We start from the raw sequence: 12,387 nt of genomic DNA, 5'->3' as shown, positions 1-12,387 counted from the left end.
AAAAAAATTAAAACTTTTCTTTAGGAAACCCCTGGATTTTAGAAAACTTACCATCTCTATATAGACTTAAGTTACACAAATATTTTGAGGCAGTTTTGAAGAAAAACTACGTGGAAAATAAGATTTCAAAAGCAATAGGATTATTTTTCAGATGTTAACTGCACCTTAGAAAACATGATATATCCACTATTTTAATACATAAATAGGAATAGAAATTCTCAGATGCTAATATAATACGGTCAAAATCATTTGCTACAGGAACAAGAAATGTGACTGAAAAGTATATGTGAAGAAACTCCACAAGTATTCTAACTGCTATTGCTTTTTCTGATCTTTACTGTGAAAGAAATGAAGCAAATTTTTCATACAAACTAATTCTGAATAGAAGACAGACCTATTATTTGGTTTCCTTTGTGTCTGAAGTATTTTAAAAGTTCTAGAAATAGAAGTAAAAAACCCAATGAGATATATTTAATTGGAAGAAAACATCCTGAAGCTGACTGTACACATAAATCAACTTAAACAATGGGCAGCAAGCGCAACGACAACTTTATTGGCCAATTATGTACACATTACTATTACATATTACTATTATCTCGTAAAACAGGTTTCAAATTTGTAGATTGACAACCACATTCAGACTGAAGTGCAGCAGAATTGATGAAATGGAGTAAGGGTCAATGCAGGACCCTGTATAACCAGACAATTTTGTATTATTAACCTATTAGAATTCTTAACATCAAAAATTTTTGGCTTTTCATCTCCATTTGAAAGTGAAAATCTGTCACAAAGATCTAAAAGTGAACACATAAAAACTGCTCTAGTTGTGCATAACTCTGTATCACGTCTAAATGACTCAGTGTTCATTGCCGAGTGCCAGCACGTATTTTCAGTAAAGGTACAACAACATAGCTGATTATAACCTGACTCCTCTGCTTCAAAGAGAAAGAATAAATGACCAAACCCTCAATTACCTACCACATAGGCTGTAACAGACCTCTGGAGGCCTATGTTCAAAACAGAGCTGGTTAGGTCAAGCTGCTTACAGCACTGTTTATCCAAGTGTTCAATAGCTCCAAGATTCCACAGCCCTATTAGGTCTCTTGACTAGTGTTTGATCATCTCTGCCAATTATTATTTCATTAAGTTTTCAATGTTTGATTCTTGTCTCTTCTAGCAACAGTTTTATTAATCCTGTAATCAGTCATCATTCATTTGTAAGAAAAATATGCTGCAGACAGGACAGAAGTAGCCTTCAGTATCTCGCTACGTTAAGACAAATAGATTAATTTTAAAACAGAAGCAACAGCATTATCAAACTTCAGCATACAGTTATCAACACCTAAGACACTGCCAACAAAAGCCAGGTATACCTTCTAATTATGCAATACTGATTGGGCAAATATATTTAACAAAACGCCAGAGAAAACTGTGATCAGATAAAAAATGAGAATCTCTACCCTGTAAGCACTTTTCTAAACATCTGGAAATTGGTATTTAAACATCCATTTTCCTCAAATGAACGTTTTGTGTTTTTGTATGTAGTATAATAGCAACAATTATACGTACAAGTTATAGATATTACAAGGTATATCATATATAAATGCATATATATTCAGATGTGATGTAAGAAGCCACTATATTTCAAGAGAATTCATATTTATTAAGCATTCCTTCTTTGTTTTTTTCTTTTAATGTTAGATATCTGTATGATAGTTGGAATATGAGCAATTGAGTTAGAAAGCAGAAATGTGTACAAAAAACCTACAAAATTCATTGTGGATAGTTTTCTGAATTTAAACTTGAAGAATTTAAAAGTAAAGTGCTCTGAAAATGTCAGAATTGAATAGAAGCAAGGCACCTTTTCTTTTAATGTTTAGAATGAACACTTAGAAATCCACATGCATAATAATGCTTATGTTCATGAAGCAAAACAAGCAGCTCTCTAAAAGATATGAAACACTTCTGATCATTTCAAACCATGGAAAAAAATATTCAAAACTTATTTCAAAGGAAGTACAGTAAGAGTACTACAGCACTAGCAAATTTCTTGATAAAAAGGCCTGATTGAACTGCTGCTGAAATTACAGAACATGGCTTTAAATTTTGATGTCATGGCTTGCAAACAGAAGTTTTTCTCTCTTTCTATATATGCAAAAAAAAAAAAAAAAAAAAAAGAAAACCACACATAGCAAACTGCATGTAGAGGCCTAGTACTAAATCTATTATCTTGCCTGCAGACTTGGTAGGACTATGAGTACTGAAGGTAGTAAGGGATTTCGAAAACCCCACGCATTCCATGGAGAACACTACTACCTGATGTGGGCTAGGCATTGGGAAGTGCCTACCTGCCAAAGAGAGAAAACACATTGTGTCTGTAAGATGGGAATATATTATTGTTAGGACAGAACTGGAAAGCTTTAAAATGAATATTAAAAACTAGGTTTTAATTGAATTGAAAATCTTCTATTTAAAATGAATGCAACTCTGTCATATTACAGCAGCTGTACTAACTAAAAACTAGTAACACTAAATACCACACCTGCTTTTCTGCTTCCCACTCTCTTCTGCAGAATATCTGTTAAGAATTTCAGATTATTTTAATTTGCAGATTTAATCACTATTGAACAAAGACTTTAATGAAATTAGTCTTAAGCTTTCAGCAGTAAAAACATCTTCCAACAACAAAAACCAGGCCCCCACCTACCCCTCCAAAAAAAGACATACCAGTTTTTGTCTTCAATTGCTGCTGTCCTTTGATAGGTGTATGAGCTCCTCCTCCAAAGATTGCAGACCACATTTTGTTGTTAAGTGGATGAGTCATAATTCTATACAACTCACTGCTGGAATGTGTTGCTAGGCCATGGATGAAGAGACTCAGATAGACTGCAGTTAGAATTTCACAAAGTAAGACTGTGAGTCCTGGCTGAGCTTCCTCACCAGCAGAATTCAAGAGACGTACTAGAGCTGTTATTCCTGTTGAAATACAAAAATACCCCAAAAGTTGAATGTGCACATGTTAAAAATTCTGCTTCAGAAGAAACTGAAAAGTCCAAGAGACAGCGACATCCTAATATTGCTGCATTCTATAGCCTAATACCCAACCACAAAAACTGCTTGAGGTTCTCAGAAAGATTTCTTGAATGTTTCTTTAAAGTTTTCGTTAGGAAAACAAAACATATAATATGTAAATATATTTCTTGGTTATGCTCAAATTGAAGTTACTGTTGTCAACTGAAGCTCATAAGACCAATTATATGTAGCTTACACACCCTGTAACGACACCAGTGTAGCTTCATCCCAGCAAGGGCTAAACAGGTTTCAGAGCTGCAGCAGAATACAATATGTTAAAAACTTCCTATTTTCAACAATTTTGAGTTAGCTCAATAGCTGGACCAAAGCTGCAGTCATTCTGAAGTGGAGCACAAAGAAACATATGAAAATAGCTTGAAAAGATAAGAAAGCAGAACAATAGTGAGACTGAAGAGCTGGCTGCAGCGAGAGAAAGCAGAGCCTGTGCTCTACAACGGTTTACTCTACTTCTATTGGCTCTTTACTAAAAGACCCAGCTAGCAATTTTTAGTAAGAGAAAGCAGTATCAGTCAAGTCAGGGAATAACTGAAGATAAACTTTAATAACTCACTTCTACCAGTATTTCGTTATATATACTATTAGAAAGTCTAGAGCATATATACATGCTCTTACAGTGCATCCCCACATTTTTTCAGAAGAGGAAAGAAACAAAGACGTACCTGGCCACTGAGCTGGTGGTGTATTGGGAGTCACTGTTTCTTCCAACGTTGATCTCAGAGAATTGTGCTGAGTTAACAGCACTGTCTGATAAACTGTGCCAGTAAACTGATTTGCTTGAAATGAGCTGTAAAACACAATGTTATATTAAAACCAACAAACAAAAAAACCCACCTGTTTGGTTTAAAATTATTCAAGTTATAGCCTTTACTGAACATAGGCAGATGTCAGTACTGCCTGCACGTGCTCTGCATATTGCACAATCATCACAGTGAATCAATCTTTTCTCTAAGAAGTGTTTTTCAAAGACCTTACCTGTAACTGTGGCCATCACAAAGACATTGGTAGATGCAAGCCGAAAGTGATGCTGCTAAGTTATGCATTACATATATCTGGAAGATAAAATTTTATAGCATGTATCACACTCAAGATAAACTGTGGTTAGTATCATTGTATTTAACGCATTCAGGTTTGTAAAAGGGGCACTCATGTAGAAGATGCAAGCACTGAAGGCAAAATCACTAACAAAGGCCTCACCAAAATTCATTTCAACTCACTTTGTACTGAAAGGGTTGGAAAGCACTCACACAACCCAAACTACCCACAGTCACAGCTCAGTTTTAGCTGCATTGCCTGATTACACCCTAAGACAGCATGTTGGCTCAGAATTAAAGATGCCATGCTGCATAATGAAGGCTATAATGCACCTTAGTTGTTGAACACATTTGTACAGTTCTCAGACACAATTTACTCAGTATCATACTGAACATGAATTTTTTCCCTCATAACTGATACATATTTCACATACCATAAGACACATCTAAGTATTCATAAAAATTAAAATAGATATTTATCTGTATCCTCTGAAATCAGACACAGAATAGGAACTAAGAAACCAATCTCTGGAGCACTCTCTATATATCCACAGTAAAACCTAACGCATAGAAAATGGCAGGAAAGGTTTAACCTAAACTTCAGATCTTATCTCCACTCCCAGCCTAACTATACTAGAAATCTTATGGTAAGTTAAATAAATAACATTTTACTGTGAGAAATAAATATCGCTTGACAGAAATGTTTCTTTAACATTTTCTACACTCTGCAGACCAATTTTTATACTTCTAAATTTAATTTTACTTAGGTGTAGGATTGAAGATAGCTTACCATTAAAATAACAGAAATTCTGATTGTATTTAGTAAAGCCAACAGTGACACTGGTGGTGTTTTCCGTAACAGATATTATCTCAGACAAATATCTAGTTGTGAAAGTGTAACTGAAGTAGATGGGCCTCTCTCTTTCAGCCCAACATTAGTATTATAGGATAAAATATTTAAGTTCCATGATTTTGTTACATATCAGGAAGGTACATTAGGAAGTTTTTATACAGTCAGAAAAACATTCATGCAGACTGGTCAATGAAAATAACAAAGAAAAAAAAAAAGACGACCCACACCTTATTATTCTGTGTATCTGGATGAGGCGGTGAATCAAGGTTTATTATGGCATGTAAGATATCATGAGTCAAGTTACCAAGATGTAACAGTGGATTAGCCACCACTGTTTTGGCACTAGCTGTGCAAGCAAATAGGAGAGGTACGGAGCTTTGCTCTAGAACAGGGCTGGATGGTATCTGTATTGACTGCTCCTAAAAACAAGCGAGAAACACACTTAAACACACACAGCAGTACAGTTTCTGTTTTGTTTTATTTTATTTTTCAGGAAACCTCTACCTTATAGAATGCAAAGTGTCACATTTATAATAAAACAGGTATATACTATAATAGGAAAATCTGAATTAAAATACGAAATGTTCAAAAACCTACAACCAACCCAAAGTGGAGAACTCACAAATCAAACTCCCCACATACCTGCTGAGATTCCTGCAACAGCAGAATTAACTCCATTCTGACAGATGCCAAACCACCACCGTGAGAGCCATGGAGAACACAGTAACTAAGGAACATTCGTAGGAGAGACTGGTATTTCAGAAGCCACTGACGTCTTTTCTGAAAGTTTCCTTTCTGCAGCATGTTTTTTTGCTGGTCAGTTAAGTCTACAGTGTTTCCATGTAATGCAGCTTCCTCTGGCATCATGCTAATTCCAGACTGCATTTCATCTATTTCAACACTATAATCACAGGTTTTTTGAAGAGCTATCACTTCCCTTTCAAGCCACTGATAAAGCTGATACCTCAATTTTCCACCATCTACCTCACAACCAGTGGACAACGTACGAAGCTCTACCGTAAGAATTTTCAGGCATGCTCTAAACTTCAGCTGTGCAGAAATTATATCTTCTGATGGACTTAGAATATCTTTTTCATCAACTACGCTAAAAGATTCCGTGTAGCTAGAACTTGTTTCATAGGATTTTTCATTTTTCTTCAGAGGTTTTAGCTCTTTCATTACCAGGGAAGAATCTTCATTCTCATCACCTTCATCACTGTCCAACTGTAGCTTCAAGCCTTCGTCGTCTTGGAATACTATATTTGGTTGGCTCCAGTCAAATGAAAGAGTTGAACTCGAATGTTTTCCTGATGAGCAGTCTGAAGATGACCCTAGATCATTCAAAGCTGGCTGTGACCAATCAATACTGGAAGACTCATCTTTTATTTCCAACTCTTTAAGAGGAGAAGACGGTGAGAAATCTTTACTAGTATCCATTAAGCTGGGGGATCTACAGAATGGCTTTGACCTCCTGACAACCTTGGGCATCTTTGATAACACTTCTAAGGCCAACATAGGACAACCAGCTTTTAAATGAGCATATGCAGTGGTGAAGAAAAGCCGCCTTTCATCTAGGTTGATTTTGTCAGCTAATCCATTTTCCACTGTTAGGCACATGTGTGTGGAAGAGGCATCAGAAGAGCCAAAATGACGTCTCAGAAGGAGAGGATGTGTTCTTAAGTAGTTGTAGAAGTTAAACACTGCAGGATTACAGTTTGCTGAGCCATCTCCTACATCTGAAAAGATATTGCATCATGAGGACAAATCTACAGTTCAGTAAGAAATAACATCTCAAAAGTCTGTAGTTCAACAGAAGACTATTAGTCTTAACATTCATTCTGTTGTTGACTTCATTAAAGTAATCTTTCATCATCATCATTTCAATACGTGAGAAGTTAGGGAGGAAATTTAATCACCACTAAAGAAAGAAGACTGAGTGAGAGTATGTAATAAGTATTCATTTATTTTCCTTGGAATTAGGCCTGTTCTCCTGCAGTTAAAGGAGAACACGTTCTTGATGATAGCTTCAATTTCTAAAGTTTCCAGTACTAAGTGACATTAAGATCCTCCAGCTTCCTAAGAATTTTTTTTAACTTAGAGGAAAAACATCCTTTAGCAAGTTTTGGATTAGCATTTTTAATTTGTGTGCTTCTCAACAAAACGCAACTTAAAGGAATCCCAACAGGGAATCCATAACACTTACGTATACTCATATCAGTACTGCATGCAATAAATTAATGATGCATGAATGAAGCCTCTAGAGATTTCATGTTTAAAACCACAACAAGCTTATACAATTCAGTTACCAACTTGCACCATGTATGAAAAGATTTTAGGAAAACACTGAAATATAAGGAGCAACCAGTACAGGACAATTCACAACTTTTTTTTTTTTTTTCTGTGTTAGCTGAGATAATATACTTGTTTCTGCTACGAGAAGTTATGACAATAAAACTACAGATAACAGGAACCAGGTGTAAGAAAGATTAGCTATTAAGATGGCAACACAAAATAACACATGGAAGACTCTAAATTGATAAATTTATCTAAATCGATAAAGAAGTACCATTTTAAAATGATTTAACACAGAAGCATGTGACCAAGATCTAAACAACTGAACAATGTATCACTCATCTCTCAAAATCATCTTGAAGTATTGTGCTCCTACTGGAATCAGTTTATACATCCATTTCCACAGCTCTAGGGATTGAGTCTTCATTTATCAACTTCCTCTCATTAACCCGAACATAAGCCAGCTATCATTTTAACTGTCTTGAAACATTTAATGTTGAGAATACTAAACTCAGGAATTAATGGGACTAGCCTTTTCCAGCTGATGTACTTATAGACACCTTTCCTATCCTTCTTTGCACCTTTTGCCAAGTCCTTCCTGATTCCATCCCCGTACAGCCTAGCAGCTTCCCTGTATTATCCCTATATTTCACTCAGGTTACCCTGCCACATCTTCCACTGATGAAGAAACTGTGCATTTTGTTCTTGCTTGCTCTTGTTTGACCAGCAGGTCTCAGTTCAGCCACACTGGTCTCTTGTCGTCCTTTCCTGACTTTCTGCACCTGGGGATGGAGAGCTCTCGTGCTCTAAGGAAGTCTTCCTTAAACATCTGCCAGCCCCACTCCGCTCCCTTGTCCTTGAGGACGGATTCCCAGGGGATTTTGTTGACTAACTCCCTGCGGAGTTGGAAGCTGGAATTGCAGTGGGTTTTATTCTGTATCTGAATCTGGGTTTCTAGAAGATGCTCGAACTAGCTTACGTGGCTTAGGAGCCAGGGACGGCTCGAACTAGCTTGCGTGGCTTAGGAGCCAGGGACAGTTTATGCTTGGAATATAGCACAGATTGTACCTAAGCAGCGGTGCTTGGTGAATAGGTTTCTGGAATGCTCGCTTTTGTTCCTTCGACATGCTTGTCTAAACACTGTACCCTAGGTATGTGATTTATAGAGTTGTTTATAACCATGGTTTCAGGTTCTGTATCTATATAAGGTCTGCTGTGGTTACAATAAACGAAGCTGTTCACTCATATTGAGTTGGTGGGCTTCCCCAGGTTTATCAGCAGGTTTCCCTGGCCAAGTGGGTTATTCCCGACAGCTGGCTTTCCTAGAATTAAGCTTCCTTTTATTCTTTACCTGCCCATATTCCTCAGGAGTGTGAATTCCACCACTGCACAGTCAGCATCCTACCCTGATGTCACTAGTCAGTCCATTTCCATTGGCGAGTAACAGGTGCCACCACTGCATCACCCCTAGTGGGGCTGTCTATTACCTGGCTCAGGCAGCTTTCTTCTGTGAGTTCCAGGAATCTTCTGGACAGTATACAGCTTGTCATACCTGGTGGTGAGCAAACAGGTGCAGCACCCCAGCCACATTTAGATTGTACCTAAGAAAATACTCTTTAAATGCATAAATAGTTAAAACCAGCCTAACAGCCAAAATATTCATTCTTACCTCCTTCATCTTCAAAAGAATGTTTAATCAAAGTGTCAAGAGCCTTGCTATAATCCTCCAAAATCCAGTAACCCATACTTCTCAGAAAAGGATCATTGTACATGTTTCCTGTGCTCTCCTTTCCAGAAAACACACTTCCCAAAATTCTCTTCTGTAGTACAGATTTATAAGTACTAGATACTTCAAATTCTGACTCATAAAGTCTTGAAATTACAAGAGCCAATTGAATGTCATTCAGTTTTTCAAGACAGACCTGAAAGAAAATAAGTACAGTAATAATTACAATCACAGTAATTTCTTCTCTGGTTAAAATAACTGTAGACTGGAAGTGATATTCACCTGTTCAAACTGACATAAATATGTACATCAATTCCAAAAATTAAGCAGGAACTAGGAATTAATTTGGAAACAATGGAAATTTGGGTAGCAATGGAAATTTACATTGTACTATATGTGGCAGAACAGAGAATCTGAAAACAAGTTATGGTAGATAGCCCTCCTAGTATTATTACAGAGGCATCAACCATGGGACCTCTTCATTATCAGCAGCATAACAACTAAGATGTAAAGAAAAGATCTGTATATCATTAACGCATTGGTGGGGGGTGAGAGAGTAAAAGAGCAAACAAACTGGAATTTTCAGTGGTCATACTAATTTAAATTGCAATGTTTCTTACATATTTTCACACTCGATTCATTGTTAAGTTTAGAACAATATAACAAAGAAGTTCATTACTTCATTACCTCCACCGCATCTTTTAAGTGTCCTGCCAGCAAGAAAAATGCTGCAGAATGTTCAAAACGCTGTTTGCCAAGCAAAGAGAAAGCATTTTTTAAGGCTGCTTTACGCCATCTGTCCTCAGAGAAGTTGTTTCCAAAAAACTGCGTCATTTTGGTGTCTTTTTGGGATCTGCATTTGAATATAATTGATAGAAATATTACGCGTTTATTAGATGCATTTTTGCTCTTCATTTTGTCAGATGTGAGTACGCAGATGTGTTCATAACACTGAGCGCACAGGAGGCTTTGCTATTGCAAACTAACAAAATCATTGGTAAATATAAAAATTAAGGTAAGATCTTCAATAGCAAGTAACATCACAACCTAATTTTTAGGATGCTCACAAAGCTAAACATTATTATGAAATGTCTGTCTGAAAGAAATGCTCAATTCAGTTCTTTGAATTTCCCACAAAATTATTTTTGAAAGCACTTCTAAGGATACTACTGCCATTCCAAACATAACACAGGCAATCCCCTATAAGCTAATCTGAATTTAGCAATGTATGAAATTAGAGTACATCTGAGACTAAAGCTTCATTCATCCACCTTTAGAAATGACAAAATCACCACAGTAAATATAGGAATCTCAGTGATTAGTTTATTAATTTATTTAGAAATTCATTCTCAGCTTTCAGTGGTAACATTTGGGCTTCTTTTCAATCAGCATTGCATTCAACATTTCTTTTCCAAGTTATATTGCATATTATAAAGACCCTGGTATCACCTACCTATACAATCCCCAGATCACAGCCTTCTTTTTCATTGCAAGGTAAAAAATGGCTGCGTCAAGTGGATCATTGTTTCGTTGAAAGGCTGCTTTGGCTACCTGTGAAGGCAATTCAACAAGGGGGAAAAAAGCACACCAGAATTTAAGAGAGACTTAGATTGGATTCCTCCCATCCCCTGTGCTTCACTGAGCTAAGATGTTCTCTAACAAAATAATCCCTCTTCTCACTCTGGGTCTAAAGATGTGCGTATCTACCACTGCTACAATCCCTACTTTCATTACAGAATCTTTTAGATTGGAAAAGCCCTTCAAGATCATCCAGTCCAACCGCCAAACTGACCTACTAACTCCCATAACTCATCCATGTCCTTCACTGACACATCCATGCATTGGTTCAACATCTCCAGGGATGTGGACTCCACCATTTCCCTGGGCAGCCCATTCCAATGCTTGACCACGCACTACGAAGAAATTCTTCATGACAACCAATCTATGCCTCCTCTAGCACAACTTCAGACTATTTCCACAAGTTCTATCACTTGTCACCTGAGAAATGATACTGATCCGTTCCTCTCTGCAGCCTCCCTTCAGGTAGTTGTAGAGTGATGAAGTCTCCCCTGAGCCTCCTTTTCTTCACCTGAAATACCACCCAGATCATTGATAAAAACATTAAGCAAAGCTGACTCCAAAACTGAGCCTTAGTTGCAGGTAACAAGCCACAAACTGGGCTGAATTCCATTCACTATGGTTTGAGCCCAGTTAGCCAGCTAGCTCTTCACCCTGTGAACTGTACACCTATCCAAGCCAAAAGCAGTTTCTCCAGGATATTTTCAAAACCAGTGTCAAACATTTTAATAAAATCCAAGCAGGTAGCATCCACAGCTTTTCCCTCATCTAGTAAGTGGGTTCTCTAGTCACAGGAGATCATTTTAGATAGGCAGGATCAGCCCTTCATAAACACAGGAATGCTGTGGCTGGTCATCTGATTCTCCTTTATAATGCCATTCACGACAATCTTCACTACAACCTTCCCTGGCACCAAGATCTGACTGACACCTGTAGATCCCTGGATATTCCTTCCTACCCTTCCTATAGATTGGAGTCACAGTTACTAACCTCCAATCAACTCGAAAGCCAAGTGTTCACCAGCTCCTTCTGTATCCTTGGATGAATCCCAATCTGGCCTCTTTGTAGTGAATATTCAAATGATGCAACAAGTCAATTAGAGTTTCCATCTGAATTATAGGAGCTACATCTTGCTCCCCACCACCATCTTCCAATTCAGGACGATGGGTATCCTGAGAGCAAACGCTCTTACTAATAAAGGTTGAGGCAAAAGAAGCAATAAGTACCTCACCCTTTTCCTCATCTTTCATCATGTTTCCCATTATATCAACAAAGAATAGACTCTCTTTAACAATCCTTTTACTGATGAGGTACTTACAGAACCTTTTCTTTTTTCTTTTACTGCACTAGCCAAATTGAATTCTAGTTAGGCTTGTCTCATTTTCTCACTGCACAACTTCATGACAGCTCTGTAGTCCTTATGAGTTGTCTCCCCCTTCTTTCAGAGCTCATAAATTCTCTTTTTCTTCCCTAGTTCCTGAAGAAGCTCTCTGTTAAGCCAAGCTGCCAGCTTGACTTTATCCCCATCCAGCTTTACATCTAGTGAACTGGGTCGGACAGCCTGCTCCTTCACCTTAACGATCTCATTTTTGAAGAAGGTCCAAGTTTTCAGAGATCTCCCATGGGACTCTGTCAACCACGTCTCCAAACAGGAGATCTTACTACAGATCTACGGTTCTTCTGACCACCTTCCATACTTCACCAAAGACTGAAAACCGTAATTTCATGAACACTGTGCTCAAGACAGACTTAAATCACCACACTGCCCCCATGTCATTAAATCACAGAATGATCTGGACTGGAAAGGACTTATA

The 12,387-nt window shown here is 37.5% G+C and overlaps 1 protein-coding gene across 1 annotated transcript in view; it reads right to left on the bottom strand.

Annotated features, from left to right (window-relative positions):
* Positions 1–12,387, bottom strand: part of DMXL1 (Dmx like 1) — a gene marked incomplete at both ends in the record, with an annotated part of 69,750 nt that overhangs the window by 19,636 nt on the left and 37,727 nt on the right. The window contains 9 exons of the mRNA XM_079548176.1: positions 2,235–2,348; positions 2,728–2,976; positions 3,753–3,877; positions 4,066–4,142; positions 5,205–5,396; positions 5,620–6,713; positions 8,939–9,191; positions 9,683–9,848; positions 10,449–10,546. Coding sequence (XP_079404302.1) covers positions 2,235–2,348; positions 2,728–2,976; positions 3,753–3,877; positions 4,066–4,142; positions 5,205–5,396; positions 5,620–6,713; positions 8,939–9,191; positions 9,683–9,848; positions 10,449–10,546 — 2,368 coding nt within the window. The remainder of the gene's footprint in view (positions 1–2,234; positions 2,349–2,727; positions 2,977–3,752; positions 3,878–4,065; positions 4,143–5,204; positions 5,397–5,619; positions 6,714–8,938; positions 9,192–9,682; positions 9,849–10,448; positions 10,547–12,387) is intronic.

This window comes from Tetrao urogallus, assembly GCF_951394365.1.
Source record: "Tetrao urogallus genome assembly, chromosome: Z".
NCBI classification, from domain to species: Eukaryota; Metazoa; Chordata; class Aves; order Galliformes; family Phasianidae; genus Tetrao; species Tetrao urogallus.
The sequence above is the reverse complement of the archived record's forward strand: the minus strand, read 5'-3'. Positions and strand labels throughout refer to the sequence as shown.